This window comes from Phodopus roborovskii, unplaced genomic scaffold (assembly GCF_943737965.1).
Source record: "Phodopus roborovskii unplaced genomic scaffold, PHOROB, whole genome shotgun sequence".
Taxonomy (NCBI): domain Eukaryota; kingdom Metazoa; phylum Chordata; class Mammalia; order Rodentia; family Cricetidae; genus Phodopus; species Phodopus roborovskii.
In genome coordinates, this window is record NW_026125281.1 from 29,212,276 (window position 1) to 29,231,202 (window position 18,927).

Here is an 18,927-nt window from a genome sequence, read left to right on the forward strand (position 1 = left end):
TATCAGTGTGTTAGGGTCAATATGTATTTTAAGCTGTAGTACTGTTTCTTTTATGAATTTGGATGTCCTTGTGTTTGGTGTATAGATATTAAGCATTGCCAAGACCTTTAGGATGATTTTTTCCTTTGATTAGTATGTAGCATACTTCCTTATTTTTTCTGGTTAGTTTTGGTTCAAAGTTCATTTTGTCACATATTAAAATGACTATAATAGCTTGCTATTGTGCCCATTTGCTGGAATATCTTTTTCCACCCTTTTTTCTTGAGGTGATGTTTAATGCTGATGTTAAGATATGCTTCTTAGATGCAGCCAAAGAATGAATCCTGTTTTCACATCTCTTCTGTTAATCTGTGTCTTCTTATTGGCCAATTGAGACCATTTATGTTGAGAGATATCAATGACCAGTCTTTGTTGATTCCTGTTGTTGTGGTGGTGGGGAGAGGGGTGGTGGAGGTGTGGTGTTGGTGTGTGTGTGTGTGTGTGTGTTTTCCTTTTCTTGATTTGCTGACCTGAGGTTGTTTAATTCCTTGTGTTTTATTAGGTGTGGCTAACCTCTTCCTGTACCTTCTGTTGGACTGCATTTGTATATAGACATTACTAAATTAGATTTTATCATGAAGTGTCTTATTTTCTCCATCTATGGTGATTGAAAGTTTTGCTGGGTATAATAGTCTAAGCTAGCATCTGTGATCTCCTGGAGTCTGCAGTACATTTGTCCAGGCCTCTATGGCTTCCTGTTCGACTTCCTAAATTTTTTATTTCCAGATTTCCGTCATTTTGTGTTTTGTTTATTGATCCTATTTCCACTTTCATGTTTTGGGCTGTTTTATTCATTTCCTTCTACTCTTTATGTTTTTACTAAGGAATTTATTCATTTCCTTTTTATGGTCCTCTGTCACATTCATAAGGCTGTTTTAAGGTCTTTTCCTTGTGCTTCAGTTATGTTACAGTGCTCATTGCCTTCTGTGGTAGGGCTGCTGGGCTCTAGCAGAGACATATTATCCCGGATGTTACTGATTGTACACCAGCATCTAGGTATGAGGGGTTAGGAATATTGTAATTCTAGGTGCTGATAGCTGTTCTTGTCTGTTGGGTGGATGTTTTGTCTCTTGGTTTCTGTTGCCTTCTCCGGTTCTTAGGCAGGTGTGGTGGCTACCTGTTACCTGATAGGAAATACTTCTGGGATTGATAGGTGTGGCCACTAGGGGTTCCAGTAAAATGTGTTTCTGTGTATTAGAAGCTGACCCATAGAAATTGGGTTGGGCTAGGAGTATGTGGAGGAGATGGATCCACAGGAGGAAGAGAGCTGGGTGCTCCACAGGAGGAGGGAGAGCAGGGTGCTCCACAGGAGGGGGAGAGCAGGGTGCTCCACAGGAGGGGAGGAGAGCAGGGTGCTCCACAGGAGGGGAGAGCAGGGTGCTCCACAGGAGGAGGGAGAGCAGGGTGCTCCACAGGAAGGGGAGGGAGGGCAGGGTGCTCACAGGAGGGGGAGGGAGGGCAGGGTGCTCACAGGATCCGCTTAGTCCCCTGGGCATGGGGTAGAGAGTGAAGAAAGAGCACAGCAGATCTACTACAGGGCCAGGGTGGAGACTGGGGGATGAATTTGGAAGAGGAGAGGGAGCCATTAGGATCTGCAGTTGGCCTATCTGCTTTCCTGGCCAGAGCAGAAAGCTTTATAGTAAAATAATTGTAGATTTACAGAAGTGTTATAAATACAGAATGGTTTTTGGAATTGTTTTTTTGGTTTTTTGGTTTTTTTTTTTTGTTTGTTTGTTTTGTTTTGTTTTTGGTGTGTGTGTGTGTGTGTGTGTGTGTGTGTGTGTGTGTGTGTGTGTGTGTCTTTGCCTGTTTTTCCTATATATTAACACAGTGGTTCTCAACCTTCCTAATGCTGAGATCCTCATGTTGTGGTGACCCCCAACCATAACATTATTTTTTGTTGATATTTCATAACTGTAATTTTGCTACTATTATGAATCATAATGTAAACACTTTTACAGACAGAGGTTTGCCAAAGGGGTCGTGACCCACAGGTTGAGAGCCGCTGTGTTAGCCCACATAGGGACAGAAACCAAGATGTGTCAGAGTAGCGTACCCATGTTGAAGGGTATGCTTCCTCTCGGGTGCCCAACAGCACTGCCCTGAAAGCCTGCACTGACATCAGTTTTGTGCCGCAGGCTCCTTACTTGCCTCTCCAATGTCCTTTTCCTGCATGTAACCCCTGGTACATATCTAAAGACTTAGACACAGGAGGACTTCACGGATAGTGGCATTGCCCTATTAATGCATAAAGAGCTTCCTAGGCTTATTAGTTTCTCCATCATGTATCCATCCTAGGTGTCTGCATTGAATTAGTTACAGTGTCTCCTTAATCATCTTTGACATTTTTATACCTTTTCATTTCTTTTTAATTTCTTTATTTTGTGGGCGTCTGTGTGTGTGGATCATGCATTGAAGTCAGAAGACAGCTTGAGGAGGTTGATTCTCTCCTGCAATATAGGTCTCAGGGATTGAATCGGGTAATCAGGCTGTGTCAGGTGCTCTTACCCTTAACCCTCTGAGTCATCTCACTGGCCCAGATGTACAGCCCTGGCTGTCCTGGATCTCACTCTGTAGAGCAGGCTGTCCTTGAACTGACAGATCTGCCTGCCTCTGCCTCCCAAGTGCTGGGATCAAAGGGAAGTGTTTCCTCTCAAATGGAATTTCATTTCCTATTTTCAAAGAAAAATTTAATTATTACTTTTTATATTTGTATAAGTATATATGTCTGAATGGAGGTTCTTTGGCACATATAAGGAATGCTGATGCTGTAAATTCAAATCTGATTTTGTTTTTTAATGAAAACCCTACATTAAAATTAAAAAAATAATTGCTTACCACTATCTACAGAACACAGATGAGATACTCTTAAAAGATTCTTAGTAAGATTTGAAACACTTATAGAGTTTACAGAAAGGAACTACAATGTGTAGTTACAGTCATACCCTAATATCTTTATGTTCTTTCTTAGTTTGGATCTAGGGTAGTATTAAAAATTGCCTCTTCTCCCTAATCTATATACTCAATATCTATCTATCTATCTATCTATCTATCTATCTATCTATCTATCTATCTATCATTTGTCAATATATCATGGATCGAAAGAGAGAGACCCCTAAGGAGTGGCATTTTATGCTCTTAGGCTAATGAGACTTGGTAAAAGAAGGGGCATGATCTTCCTTGCTGTTTTGAAAATAAACATGGGAAATATAAATATTGTCATTAAATAGGCAGATTAATACTCCCAGAAAGGATTTGCTTTCATCTAAGTGTTTATCTTGACATAGGATGTGTATCATTGGTGGTGGTGCTCCTTGACATAGGATGTATAGGTGAATGCTGCTCCAAGCACATTAGGCTTAGCACCTGAGAGAAAACATGGACAACCTCTGTATGTTTAGGGGACACCAAGGCATCAAGACCTTCTAGACAGAACAAAACTGACACACATATGAACTCACTGAGACTGTGGCGATATGCACAGGGCCTGCACAGGTCTGCACCACATGGGCAGGCGCGCACACACACACACACACACACACACACACACACTCCTTTTTTTTTAAATAATTCATTTATTTTTACTTTGTGTGCATTGCTGTTTTGCCTGCATGTGTATTTGTGTGAGGGTGTCAGATCACCTGGAGCTGAAATTACTGGCAGTTGGGGGCTGTCACATGGGTGTAGGGAATTGAACTCAGGACCTCTGGACGAGCAACCAGTGCTCTTAACCTCTGAGCTATCTCTTCAGCACACCCTCACCACCCCACATACACACCCATTCTTAACCAAGAAGCTCTCCCCAGTTGATAGCCACTTACAAATGAAAAATTAGTTTTCTCCCAAGGAGTCTCACTAGGAAACAAACCACTTTTAAGGTAGACCCCATGCCCAGCAGTAGCTGCTAACAAAACTAACTCAATGACATCTTTGGAGGTTCTTTGTCTCTTAATGTTAAGTCAGTGCATTTTTTAAAACTCTTACAAGTCCTTTGAATTGTATACTATAACCTCTACTTTTGATTTTCTTGGTGGGATTCCTGTGTGTGCAAACACATGTCTGTATGTGTTTCTTGTGCTTTTTCTTTGGCTTTTTTTCTTGTTTGGCTGTTTTGTCATATTCTGGTTATTTGTTTTTGGTTAATTTTATTTGCTATTCCTTAGATGCCTGTTTTCTAACAAGAGGCAGAAAGGGCTGAGAGGAGAGATGGGGAGGGCCTGGGATGGGTATGAAGAGGGAGTACCATAATACTATATTGCATGAAAAAAATCTATTTTCAATAAAAGGAAAAAAGAATGTAAATGTGTGTCAACCTTGATAAAGTATTTAATACATACCAAAGAATATATATAAATATGTCCCAGCAATAAAATTTCCAGTTGAAAGCTGTTCTTGACTACAGACTTCGTGTCTGTAGTAGATTGCCTGTGATAACAGATTTTCACAAGAGAGAAAATTTACTATTTCGGTAAATTCTGTTTTGTATCTACTGAGAACCTTGTTTGCCACCAAATTATTTGGAAAGGAGAGTGAGGAAGTAAGCCTTTACCTGAAAGTTGCCCCTAACTGTTTCTACTTCACCTCCGTTGTTTTACTTGCATATACATTTCTTCCCTTTAGCCTGGTGGCTCTCTATTCATTACTACAGTCAACAAAACACAGCTGTCCTATGCCCTGGGAATTGTTTTCGCGGAGCAAATTGCAGGCATTGTTCCAAAAGGCACTCACACATGGGAGAAGTTTGTTTCACCCGAAAAGCTAGAAAGTATTCTGGAACCAAGTAAGTATTAAGGTTGTCTTCCAGTCCTGTGTGAACTTTAATGTGACTGTAATTATTAATCTCAGAATCTGGCACTTAGGCAGGTTGCCATTTTTTTCAGATGTCAGTTTTATCTCTTTAGCTATGTCTTATGAAGTACATACCATGTCTGATGGGCACATAGACTTTAGCAACGAGCAGTAAACCCTTTCCTGGCTGGTTGAGTCTTCATTGGTTTAAGGATAGGTGTCATTGTGCATCACTTACACAAGCTCAGTTTCTCCTGGTGAACCCTGCTTATCTCAGCTTAGCTAATGATTTCTCCCGATTCTTTTATACTCAGATGTATTTCCAACCTCCATGTCATTTTCTGTGTATTTCTGGTACCTGCAGAAGGAACCAAGGGTCACCACAGTAGATATCAGAGTTGGTATTTGAACCCAGCAGTCTGCTTTGGAGTGCGTATTCATTCACACCTGCAGGAAAGCATGATCTAAGTATGGTCGCATGTAATTTTCACATTTCTTTACGCTTTCCTGGCCTATAATGTCCTTTTTGTACTCCACACGGTGCCTCACTGTGCTTCAGCACAATAAAAGCTTTGCTTCCTGAACTAGTTAAGTGAGGTTTCTTAGTCCATGTGCTTGGTATTTTGGAGGTCTTGTTGAGTAGACACCATTCCCCATGCTTCTGTTAACAAAAGCACATCAACAAACCATTTTACTGGAAATACTGTCAGTTCAGAGCAGTGCAGTGGCTTTTAGAGATGTCTGTAATTTTGTGGAAAAATAGACTGAAAAAGAAAAGGCTTTTCTTTTCTTTTTTTTTTTTTTTTTTTTTGGAAGGCAGGGTTTCTTTGTGTAGCCTTGGCTGTCCTGGAACTATCTCTGTAGACCCCACTAACCTCTAACTTACAGAGGTCATCCTGTCTCTGCCTCCGAGTGCTAGTATTAAAGGCGTGCACCATACTGCCCAGCAAAAAAAGAAAAAACAAACTAAAGAAGATACCTTATGGAGGCAATCACTTGTTGACAGATATTCTCAACTAATAGCTAGTATTTGTTGAGAACTTTAAAAATTCTAAGCACTGAACTATTTTAGATGTATCTCCTCTAATTCCAGTGCTTCGGGACACACAATCTATGTGTGACATTCAGAAAGGGCCACTATTCCAGTAGGTGTCAGAGCTAGAGTGTGACTCCAGTCCTCTGCTTTGGAGTATGTATTCTAACCTGCAGTGAGGTATGACCTAAGCATGACTGCAAAGTAGTTTTGTTCATTAAATTAGGAACTGTTTGTTAATATGAAGAATTGCTGTTGACTCTTGTGGCTTGAATGTTAAATGTTTATTGAGTCTGATTATTATTATTTTTTTTTCAGATGGTCTGTCAGTTCAAACTGTGGCAGGAATGCTCTATAATCCCTTCTCAGGGTACTGGCATTGGAGTGAAAATACCAGTCTTAACTATGCAGCGCATGCTGTGAAATCCAGTGCACAGGAACACCCCGAGCCCACGGAGCCTGCTTTAAAGGGGAACACAGAAGTGGCCCAGGCTGGCGCCTCCAGTAGCCCATGTGTACACGAGGAGCTGAAGCAATGAGCTATCTCTGAGGACAGTAGTAATATGTTTAAAGTTCATTGCTTACAAATTCAAAAAGCTTATTTTTTGAGTGAGATCCTGAAGAACAAAAGGTCAATAAAAAAAAATATCTGAATCATCGGAAAAAAGTTTCTGTGTCATCTAAGAGACACTTGGGGAAATTTTTGTGGGGAGGTTTTGTCAAGTGTGCTCAAGGAGTTTAAATCTCTCAGCTTTTACTATAGAAACATGTATGCTTGCTTCATTTCATTTTACATATTCTCACGTGTATATAAAAACATATGCTGTTATTTATTTTAACCTAAGGAATCTCTGTTGTGATATATATATATATATATACATATATATATGTATATATATATATATACATATATATATGTATATATATATATATATAAATTTTTTTTTTTTTTTTTACTTAAAAGACACAACTGAACGACAAAAAGCTACTGTAATTTATATCACTTATACTTGGGAATACAAAATATATTTTAAGATTGTGGTGGCAGCACACATCTTTAATCCCAGCATTTAGGAATCAGAGGCAGGTGAATCTCTGTGAATTGGAGACTGGCCTAGTTTACATAGTGAGTTATAAGCCAGTTAGGGCTATATAATGAGACCCCGTCTCAATCAATCAAATCTGTAGCACTAATTCTAATTGGTCTTAATAATAAAAACTCAGTCATCTATCAGAGAGTGAAAGCTCAAAGATCAGAGAAGCAAAGCAGCCAGCCACTAGAGAGTTCTTACCTCTACCAACACTCAGACCAAAGGGGAGATCCTGTCCTCAGCCTGCCTGCTTCAGACTGCATCCTCAGACTGCCCTGAGCTCCTGTCTCCTCCCACTTTCTATTCCTCTCCACATCCCTTATACCCTTTATACCCCTCAGCCATATCCCTTCCTCAGCCATATCTCCACCTCTTTAGTGCTAAGATTAAAGGCTGTCACTCCAAGTGCTGGGATCACCTTTGTGTGAACTCTTTCTCTTTTAGACTGGATCAATTTCATGTAGCCCAGGGTGGCATTGAAGTAACAGAAATCTATCTGTCTCTGTCTCCTGAGTCCTGGGATTAAGGGTATGGCCACCACTGCCTGTCCTCTATGGCTGACTACTGTGGCTGGCTTTGTATTCTGATCTTTAGGCAGATCTTTGTTAGATTATAAACAAAATATCACCACATCAGTCAAACTATCAGTCAATTAATCATTTTCTTTGTTATTCTTTTTAGGGTTGTGTGTGTGTGTGTGTGTGTGTGTGTGTGTGTGTGTGTGTGTGTGTGTGTGTGGTTTTTCAAGACAAGGTTTCTTTGTATTGCTTTGGAGTCTGTCCTGGAATAGCTGGCCTGAAACTCACAGAGATCTACCTGCCTCTGCCTCCCAAATGCTGGGATCTAAGATGTGTGCCACCAACGCCCAGCTGTTTGTTATTAGTTCTTTTAGAATTCTGGACAGTATATTTTAATCATATTCAACCTCCTATTCCAACTCCACCTGTGTGTGTGTGTGTGTGTGTGTGTGTGTGTGTGTGTGTGTGCGCGCGCTTATGTACATGTGTATGTATACATATCAAATTCAATCTATGCTCTCCTTAGACTTTTGGTTGTGTTGATGCACTGGAGTGTGGTTGACTTTTCAGGAGCCCCACCCTCAAAAACAAACAAAACAAAACCAGATGCTGTGTTTCCCAGTAGCTATCTATCAATTGCCAGTTATTCCTATGTTAGTGCTGGGACATTGTTCCTACCTCTCCTTTTCATGCTGGGACATTTGTCTAGCTATACAGGTCTTGTGCATGCTGTCACAACCACTGTTAATTCATATCATATGTGCGACTTCCCCTTTGTATCTAGAAAGCATTATTTTCTTGTACTCACCAAGGATATAAGAAATGAGTTATGAAATCTTCTAAAACTAAGGAATGCACCTGAGGCCAGGTGTGTGTCAGGGGTATCCCTGTATGGAGGCCTAGAGAGGCCATTGCACGAAGCCAAGAAGATGAAGCCAGGAGTGCCCTGGAGACTAAACCTTGTGAATGTATTTTTTACTTGATAATTGTTCTTATTGTATATAGTTGTACTATGCTAGACTCAAACCCTTTCCTTTTTATTTAGACAAAAATGAGAAAATGTTGTGAAAAATTTGTACACTGTGTGGAGATGTACTTCCGTGATTTGTGTAATAAAAAGCTGAATGGCAAATGCCTAGGCAGGAGGTATAGGCGGGACTTGCAGAGGACTCTGGGAAGAAGAAAGGCAGAGTTAGCAGCCAGAGGAAGAGGAAACAGGATGGGCAGTACGCTGAAATGTAACGCCATGTAATAGAATGTAGATGAATATAAATGTGTTAATTTAAGTTATAAGAGCTAGTTGGGGAAAAGCTAAGGCTACACTTTCATAATTAACAAATCTCTATGTTGTTATTGGTGAGCTGATGGCCCAAAGAAAAATCTGTCTACATTTTTACAGTTTCTGAAATTACTGACCTAGGAAACAAACCTGTGTGGAAAGTGTGTGTGTGTGTGTGTGTGTGTGTGTGTGTGTGTGTGTGTGAGAGAGAGAGAGAGAGAGAGAGAGACAGAGACAGAGACAGAGAGACAGAGAGAGAAAAGAGACACTTAGTGTCTGATGTAGCCCAAGCTGGCCTGAAATGTACTTTGTACAAGGATGACCTTTAACTTTTTTATCCTTCTGCCTCTACCTCCCAACTGCTAGGATTATAGGCATGTGCTTACTGCGTCACCCACCACTTTATGTGCTGCTGAGGACTGAGCCCAGGATTCAGTATGAGCATTCAGCATCACCCTACCCACTGAGATACACTTCTCCCTCTCATTTTTTACGCGTTCTGAGCATCCCATACCCTTTGCCAAAGCTGACGGGTCTTTGACTCTAGAGAAGTTTGAAGGGCTGACTGCATTCTGAGCACCCTCATACAAAGCTGGCCAGACACACACGGTTTTGAAATGCAAAAATGGACAAAATATAGCTTTGAGATGGGAATAGATAGACTTTCTAAACTTCTGTTTAGGCTTAGTTTTGCCAAAATCAGATAGTAGAAGGCCACTCAGGATTCATTAACATTTTTAGAATGTTTAAAGGATTTCAACTCAGAAGAAAGTAACTTCTGGTTTTAAATAGAGACAGATTAATAGGGCAGTGACAGTGTATATGAATAGATAGATAGATAGATAGATAGATAGATAGATAGATAGATAGATAGATGGGTAGATGAATGAGAGATGCTCAACCACTGTGTTGACCTAGTGCACCTGTGAGTAATTTCTGTGCTGTAGGACAGCTAAGCAGTTTGACTCCTGTATTTGTCCACTTAAACCCTCATGGGAAACACAAGACACACGCAGTGAGCATGCATCCACGAGTCAGCATTTCTAAACTCAGAGCTTTCCCATGGTGGAGGCTGATACCGCTGACAACTCTCATTGTCACTTCAGAGATCTGTGGGCTCAGGTGGCTATGCCATTCAAGAAGGCTGATGAGGAGCAAATGTCATCACTCACCATGGAGGAGGCATGCCTGCTCTTCCAGGATCTCTCTCTGTAATTCTACATTGAATTTATCTTCCCCAACTCTTCCCTCCTTACCCTACACCACATGCCATTTTTTATAGACTCAAATCTATTTCATGATGTGCCAATTCTTGTCCTTCTCAAGTCTTCCTTTATCTCCTACAGTAACTGAAGCCCGGCTCGCCTCTGAGGATGTGCTTTGCTGTTGCTGGTGGTTTTCTTGTACTTTACATTTTCTGAGGCCCTCATGATGAGAGGTGGATTTATACCCTTTTTGCTCACTGTTGTCACTTAGGGAAGAGCTTCTCTAGGGTTCAGGCTGAACTCTCAAACCTGGTGCGGCTTGATTATAAATCCCCTTTCTTGGGGCCACTTCCTTATTTAAATATCTTTGCTCTTCTCCTTCCTAATGTCTTCATACATTCCCGAGTAACTCCAATGAATAGTACTTATACTTACTGCCTATCAGTGAAGATAGGACCACAAAGGCTAGAGGTTCCACCTCTACCAGGACACTTCAACCCCTTAAAGATAATCCCCTCACCTAGTCTGAGAAGTATGGACTTCTGTGAATATTACACACTGCCAAACATTAGCTTAGCCAGAATTCCCCATCCCTTATTTGAACACTGGTTGATCAAGTTCCCTTACCAGACACTATCCACCAAGTGATGTCCTCACTCTGACCTGCCTTCAGCATTATTCCTCTGAAGCCAAACAGTAGTTCCTCCTAGCCTCCCTCAATAGCACTCAATAGCAGTTTGTTTGTTTGTTTGTTGTTGTTATTATTATTAATTTCCCCTCACACTCACCCCTTGCCCACAGTTGTTTCCTGGCTCACAGTCTCCACTTTTTCCTTGTATTTGACACAAAGCTCCATCTGTCAGTCTTTAGACTACAGAATCCCATGACAACAGTTCCTTAAACAAAGCTTTCCTTGCCTTTCATACTTATCATGACAGTTCTGTGTGGTGCTCCCTTCTATATTCCCAGAACAAAGGAGGTCCAGGCAGGGAGATTGCCATGAGTTCTATACCACGGTGGGCTATACAGCAATTTCCAGGTTAGCCTGAGCTACAGAGTGAAAATCTGTATAAACAAACCAATAAAAATAAAATTAAAATCATGACAGAAAGCCAAAAAGACAGAGAAGAAAATGTTTTGAAAAGGAAGCTATAATTTACATGTAAAGGGTTTTCTCTCAATTACAAGCTTATAGAAATCAATATAACACAGTGGGTCAATGGAAAATGAAAAGATAATTCACATAGCACTCAACACATATTCATCTTTCAAAAGTGTACTTGGAGACCCTGAACAAATTGGGAGCATAGAGGAAGAGGAAAGTAGGAGAAAGAGGAGAGGAGGAGAGGGGGAGAGAACATGAGGGATCAGGAAGACTGAGTGGGGAGAACAGAAGAAAGCAAATAAAGAGATACATCAACAGAGGGAGCCATTATAGGTTTAAAGAGAAATCTGGCACTAGGGAATTGTACAGAGATTCACAAGGATGACCCCAACTAGGAATCTAAGCAATAGTGGAGAGGCTACCTTAAATGCCCTTCCCCTGAAATGAGAATGAAGACTACCTTGTATGCCATCCTAGAGCCTTCATCTACTAACTGATGGAAGCAGAAGCAGAGATCCACAGCTAAGCACTGAGCCAAACTCCTGGAATCCAGCTTCAGAGAGGGAGGAGTGATAAACAAAGGGGTCAAGATCATGCTGGGAAAACCCACAGAAACAGATAACCTGAGCAAGTGGGAACTCATGGAACCCAGCCTGATAGCTCAAGAACCAACATAGGACCAAACCAGGCCTGCAGAACGCGGGTGTCAGCTTTGCTGGGCAGTCTATGGGACCTCTGGCAGTGGAACCAGGATGTATCTCTAGTGCACGAATAGACTTCTGGAGCCCACTCCCCATGGATGGGTAGTCTCTCAGTCTAGATACTCGGGGGAGTGCCTAGGCCCTGCCCCAAATGACTTGACAGATTTTGATGATCCCTCATGGAAGGTCTCACCCTCCCTGAGGAGTGGATGGGGAGCAGTTGTGGAGGGGAGGGCATAGGAGGATGGGAGGGAGAGGGAACTGGGATTGATATATTAAAATAAGATTGCTTCTAATTTAAATAAAATTTATTTAAAAAAGTGTACTTGGTCTGACATATAAGAAAAGCAGAAGCAGAATTTTATTTTCTTTTTTTGTTCACCAAATTACATTTTTTTTTTTTTGAGACAGGGTCTCTATGTAGTCCTGGGGCTGTTCTGGACCAGACAGGCCCTGAATCTACACAGATCTACCTGCCCCTACTTCTCTAGTGATTGGGGGAAAAGGCATGCCACACATAGATTATAAATTAACGTGAAGTTGTGTGTGTGTGTGTCTACTGCATCTACATTATTGTGTGTGTGCGTATGTCTACTGCATCTACATTATTGTGTGTGTGCGTATGTCTACTGCATCTACATTATTGTGTGTGTGCGTATGTCTACTGCATCTACATTATTGTGTGTGTGCGTATGTCTACTGCATCTACATTATTGTGTGTGTGTGTCTACTGCATCTACCGTATTGTGTGTGTGTGTCTACTGCATCTACATTACTGTGTGTGTGTCTACTGCATCTATAGTATTGTGTGTGTGTGTGTCTACTGCATCTACATTATTGTGTATGTGTGTGTCTACTGCATTTACATTACTGTGTGTGTGTCTACTGCATCTACCGTATTGTGTGTGTGTGTGTGTCTACTGCATCTACCGTATTGTGTGTGTGTGTGTGTCTACTGCATCTACATTATTGTGTGTGTGTGTCTACTGCATCTACATTATTGTGTGTGTGTGTCTACTGCATCTATAGTATTGTGTGTGTGTGTCTACTGCATCTACATTATTGTGTATGTGTGTGTCTACTGCATTTACATTACTGTGTGTGTCTACTGCGTCTACATTATTTCCCCACTCTTCCAACTTCTTCCATGTTCTCCTACTCCCTCTCAAATTCATGTATTTTTCTTTATTATTGTTAGACACGCACAAATGTATAAATACGACCTGCTGAGTTCGTTTATTGCTACTCAGATGCATATGCTTTTAGGGCTGACCACTTTATATTGGGTAGTCAATTAGAGGGCTCATCCCTGGGAAGACTAATTCTCTCTCGTGGTTTTGATTGCTTGTCGCTCTTCATCTAGGGGCAGGGCCCTGTGAGGCTCCTCCCATCCGCACTGGCAAACCAGCCAGTGCTGCCATTGTTCCAGTCTTGTTTAGAACATCATATTGTTGAGATTTCAGGTGTTTAGGGAAGCACAGGCGTAAAACTACAATGACACCCTGCCTATTCAGTTTCTAACTAGGAGAGAGCAAGCAATTGAAGAACATGCGAGGGGGGGGGGGATGCGGGGGTAAGGCCGTAGATGATGAAACAGACACTTTCAGAACCATAGAGAACACCACTTGCCCTAGACAAATGTGGTGGCACACACCTTCTATTCTAGCACTTGGGAGGCAGAGTCAGGCAGATCCCTAAATTAGAGGCTGGCTTATAGACTTCAGCGATGTGTCAAGTTGACAAAACTAGCCAGTATACCAAGCAAGAATACTGAATCCTCCCAATAAAACTCAGAAGAACATTATCAAATGAATTATTTATTGCCGAATATTACATAGGCATTTTAATAAAATAGCATAATACATTTAATTATTTAAAATGAGCAAACCTGTCCTGGAACTCCCTCTGTAGACCAGGCTGGCCTTGAACTCACAGAGATCCACCTGCCTGTGCCTCCCAAGTGCTGGCACTAAAGTCATGTGCCACCAATGCTTGGGCCAAGTTATATTTTAAAACAAGTGTTAAAAACACCAGGAGAAAGTTTCCAACATAAATAAAATGTCCATGTTGCTCACTTGATTATGCCTGAGAAATCTGCCAGGTCCTTTAACTGCTCAAGCAGGGAAATAGAGGAAAGACAGCGTACATCTTCTCCTTGTCCTTTTCTCTTACCCTCTTCCTTACATTTCTCTCCTACCCAAGGCTTTCTTTCTCAGCTCCCAGTACTTGAGGGGTCAGATAGGCAGCAAGCTCTACCCTAATTGTTCTTCCAGTCTTGGTACATTTTAAAAATTTCTGACTCGATTCCTGACCAATCCCTTTATCTGTATTCAATGGCCAAACTCTTAAAAAACCCATGGGGCCTGGTGGGGTTGATGAGGAACCACCTGCCAAGGAGTAGTTCTTAATTCCTTTTGAGCTAGTGGTATAGAGAACTGCCATTCAGATCATCATCTGGTATCCCTCGCAAACATGTTAGAAATGCAGAACCCCTGAGTTTACACTTTAACAAGCTTTCCCATGATTCATGTGCACAGAGGTGTTTGAGAAGCACTGGTGTGGCCTAATTTGTCATTTATTTGATCGTCATGGCTGACTAACAGGTGATACATGAACTAGTTTCTTTTCTGAAGCAGGTAGTTCAGACTAGCCTTGAACTAGAAATCTTCCTGCCTCAGCCTGAGTTCATATACGTGTACGTGTGTGTGTGTGTGTGTGTGTGTGTGTGTGTGTGTGTGTGTGTGTATGCTACTACACCTGGATATATACATACACTTGAAAGTTTGAGAAACTTGTTTAGTTTTTCTCTTGGCCAGCTGTCATGGAAGAGGTGACAATGAACTATAGACCACTGAGGTTTTATAGCCACCAAACTTAGCAGAAGTAGTCCTTGAACCCTGCTGACAACACTCCAAGAATGTGGTGTGAATGACAATTCGAGGGATGGGCAGTTCAGAGGGCCACTGTGGGAGCCTTTGGATTTCTTTGGGTTTTTTGTTTTATTTTCATTTTTTCCAGACAGGGTTTCTCTGTTTTGTTTTAGAAGCTGTCCTGGAACTAGCTCTGTAGACCAGGCTGATCTTGAACTCACAGAGATCCATCCGCCTTCCTCTGACTCCTGAGTGCTGGGACCAAAGCCACCAAGGCCTGGCTTTCTTTGGGTTTGATACTGGCTCTACTACTACAAAGCTTTTGGGATTGGGTAGTTAATTGTTCTTCTTAGACCTTAACTTCTTTGTTTGTAAGATAGGTGAAAAAGTGTCTACAAAAGTTTATTTTGAAAAGTATGTAGTATACCACATAGGCACGTGTTCAGTTAATTAGTTCCTTCCCCTTTCAACACCTTGATGAAAGTTAATTTTAAAAAGAAGCTTAAAAAAGAAAATGCTTCATTAGTTCTGAATGAAATATGATTTTAGTACTATTGTAGGGGAGATTAAAACTGCCTCTTTGGGTTCTTAGTTTTGTTCACAAAAAAAATTAAAAATAGTCAGTAGTTGAAGAAACCATCCTGAATGAGGTAACCCAGTCACAAAAAGAGGAACATGGTATGTACTCACTCATATATGGATTTTAGACATGAAGCAGAGGATCACCAGCCTATAATCCACATTGCCAGAGAAACTAGGATACAAAGATTCTAAGAGATTCATATAAGGTCCCTCACAGAAGGGGAAAGAGACAAGATCTCCTGAGCATATTGGGAGTGGGGAGGCAGTGAGTGGAGAGGGAGTTAGGAGAAAGAGAAAGGGAGGAGAGGAAAACACATGGGATTAGGAAGATTCAGTCAGGAGGGGAATAGAGAAGAGGAGAGAAGAGGGGAGGGGAGGGGAGGGGAGGGGAGGGGGAGGGAGGGAGGGAGGGAGAGAGAACCATTTTAGTTGTGAAGAATCTTATGTCTTTAAATGTTTTAATTTTATTTCCTCTGAACTAAAACTGCCCATGCTTGGGCTAGAATTCGTGCACCTATCACAAACTTCTATAAAACACGGTCATGTTTTTTGAGCTTAAGGATTTAAAGGGCTAGGAACATAGCTTGTTGGTAGAGCACTTGGCTACCATGTATGTATAAGGCCCTAAATTCAATCCCTAGTAATCTTTTCAGGGTTATCCAGGGTGGGGGAAACCAGCGAGTACACAGTTGTTTATTTTACAAGTTTTCTGCACCAAAAAGGTAGAGACCCACAAAACATGCATCAGTGATATCCTTGATAACGATTTGCAGAGGGAAGAGTCCTCACCTAGAGGACTTTCTGTTGTTATTTGTCCATGCAGACAGCTCTTGTGGGCACCCTGCCCAGACCCGGGTGCCCGCCGCCCTGAACGCTTTAAGGATTGAAAGCAGAGGTTTCCTGCTGGCCAGACACTCCCGACCTTAACCTGCCCTCGCCTGATGCTTCCGGCCGGTCCGGGGCTCAGGGCAGGTGAGTCCCGCGCCCTCCCCGCACGGCGCCTGCGGGGACGGGCGGAACCGAGGGCGGCGGCTGCGGGCTCGGCCTAGCCGCAGTCGCCGCAGCCTTCCAGGCCACCCGCTTCTCCAGCCCCGGCGGCCAGCCCCGCAGCTGTACCGGGGCGAGCGGAGGCAGCGCGCCGCCGAGATGCGGGGCGGGGGCCAGGGCGCGGGGTAGGTGACTTTATCCCGCCTCTGTTGCCCGGCCCAGGGGAGCAATGACATCACGTGGATCTTTCCACGCGCCGACACAAAGAGCGGCTGCGAGAGGCCTGGGCCAGGGAGGCCGGCGGCCGCCGCTGCCTCTCCCGGCTCCGGGGTCCCGCCAGCCCGGCCCTCCGCCCGCTATCCGCGCCCTTCTGCCGCCCGCGCCGCCCGCGCCCCCCGCGCACCGCTGAGCCCGCCCGGGCGCCGGCCCCTTCCCATGCGGGCTGCGAGGGCCCTGGGAGGGGCGCCCGGAGCCAGCCGCGCAGCATGCACTGGGGGGTTGGCTTTGCCTCGTCCAGGCCGTGCGTGGTGGACCTGAGCTGGAACCAGAGCATCTCCTACTTCGGCTGGTGGGCCGGGTCCGAGGAGCCCTTCTCCTTTTATGGGGACATCATCGCTTTCCCTTTGCAGGATTACGGTGGGATCATGGCAGGGCTGGGCTCGGATCCCTGGTGGAAGAAAACCCTTTATTTGACCGGGGGAGCTTTGCTGGCCGCGGCTGCGTATCTGCTCCACGAACTCCTGGTCATTAGGTGAGCCGCAGAGAGGGCCCCCGCACGCGGGCGCCCACAGGGCCACCTGGCCCGGGCAGGGCTGGAGCGAAGGGGGGTCCCGGGCCAGCCAGCCCCTCCACCCTGCCGCCCAAAGGTTCAAGCGTCCTCTCTTATCCTCTTCCCTCTCAGGGTTTTATGGTCACCTGGCCACTTGTGAGGGGCCATTTCGAGTTGATGGGAGAATTAAATCGGGAGGGGAAAGTATTTGCCTTCTAGCATTTCGATGCTGAAAGCAAAGTGCTGTGAGTCACTAGTGTGATGGATCAAAACAATCTGTTAAAGCCCATAGGGAGATTCTAACTGCAATCAGTGCATTTGCAACAAAAGAAAGAAGCTGTGTAGAAACACTAAGGTACACTTCTATAAACGCCTAATTGGTTAATGGGTAATAAGGGATATTGAGTGTTAACTACATCTTTACTTGAAAGGTTAGTTCTCCCTTACTCCTTTCTAAATGTCAGCAGCATTAAGAAGCTGCAGTTGCAGAAGCTTGGAACCTCCAGTCGCTATGAAAGATGCTTGGCAAAGTGTAGCCCTGTTCAGGTTTGGTGCAGCCTTAACCTGCTTATCTGCTTATCTGGTATGGGACTGTAAGTGCCTTCTGGTTTAAATGCCATTGTTGTGTGAGCATTGCTGTGAGAGCTGAGGGCAGCAGTAGCACATGGGTTACTTGGTATAACAGGGAGCCTCCCTGGGCTGTAAACAGTTTCATGGCTGCCTGCCGCAGAATGTGTACAGGCTTGAGACTCACAATACATGGACCCCTGCTGTTGGTACTGCTAGTCCCATAGATCTTTAGTGGAGTAGGTGATACTACAGGATACCAAGGCAGCTTTTGGTTAACTTATATGACTGTTTATGGTTAAAAGTTCCATGCATTCGGGGCCCTAGTCACTGGAGATTATTGGAGACAGATCAGTGTTCAGTAGTTGAGCATTCCTCTTCTGCCTAGTATTTTCTGAAGGGGCAAGGATAAGTTAAGACCCCATTTTCCAGGGGTGTGGTGAGTAGAGTGAAGTATAGTGAAGAGAGGTACCTAGTCCTAGAGGTTATAAAGTATCTGTGACCTCCAATGGGCTTTCAGGAACTGCAGGAGAACACTGTGATAGCCCTGCAGTATTCACACCATTTGATAGTTCTGAGAGGGTAAGGAATCAGCTAAGGCAGAGAGAATATGTTGGCTTTCCTATTACTTAGCCACAATGGAAGACTGAGAAGTTTGTTTTAAGTTTGCTACATCTCCTTTAGCTCAATGCCTTGAACCTACTTGAACCAAATACCAAAGTTTTAAAGTGAATTATCTCCAGGGTTATTCTCTATTGCCAGTCAGGTTTCGGTCCATATAAAGAACTCTCACCCAACTCTGCAGCATTTTAAACAACAGCTAGTCATTTCTGGGTTCTATTTCAGTCCAAAGCCTGTGAGGACTGTCCATATACCATGTGGCTTCCCAGCATTTTTCCAGCTTGTAGAGAGTGTGAAGGTTTTAAATGGAACCCAAAGCTTTGGATTCAAAGCTGAATCCAAAATGTGGCTTAAATGACCTTGCAGAAATAGTGGGGCCTTGGGAGCTCACTTTGGAATAGACCACACCCTGGGAGCTCTGTACCCTGGATGTTAGTAAGCTCTGTCCAGGCTAGATCCTTCCCTATCCATCACGGTGACCAGAAGCCTTAGCTCTGGATACTGGATCAAGATGTTTTAAGACCCATGTTCATTCACTTTTGTTTCTTGACAAATGAATTGATAAACCTTATTATAATACAATCTGAAAGAAGGCTGCCCAAGTTTGGGAACTTAGTAGGACTCCTGTGTGTGTGTGTGTGTGTGTGTGTGTGTGTGTGTGTGTGTGTGTGTGTGTTTCCAAGTATCTTTAACAACTACCACTAAAGAGTAGACGGTAACCTGCCCAAGATTATGTGGGAACAGGAGTAAGACTGAGGTTCCAATGTGGAGC

General features: G+C 43.2%; 2 protein-coding genes across 3 annotated transcripts in view; both read left to right on the forward strand.

The window, feature by feature from the left end:
• The window catches only part of Coq3 (coenzyme Q3, methyltransferase), a 28,985-nt gene extending 22,454 nt beyond the window's left edge, over window positions 1–6,531 (forward strand). Inside the window, exons 6-7 of the mRNA XM_051198546.1 lie at window positions 4,660–4,819; window positions 6,179–6,531. Of these exons, the coding sequence (XP_051054503.1) occupies window positions 4,660–4,819; window positions 6,179–6,399 (381 nt within the window). The 3' untranslated portion in view covers window positions 6,400–6,531. The remainder of the gene's footprint in view (window positions 1–4,659; window positions 4,820–6,178) is intronic.
• Window positions 6,532–16,479: 9,948 nt separating this feature from the next.
• Faxc (failed axon connections homolog, metaxin like GST domain containing) overlaps window positions 16,480–18,927 on the forward strand; it is a 73,766-nt gene continuing 71,318 nt past the window's right edge. Inside the window, exon 1 of one of the 2 annotated variants that reach the window (XR_007835374.1) lies at window positions 16,480–16,949. Coding sequence is in view for 1 of the 2 variants with exons in the window: in XM_051198560.1 (XP_051054517.1) it covers window positions 16,684–16,949 (266 nt within the window). In the remaining variant the exon portion in view is untranslated. The remainder of the gene's footprint in view (window positions 16,950–18,927) is intronic. The other variant, XM_051198560.1, reaches the window with a different exon arrangement.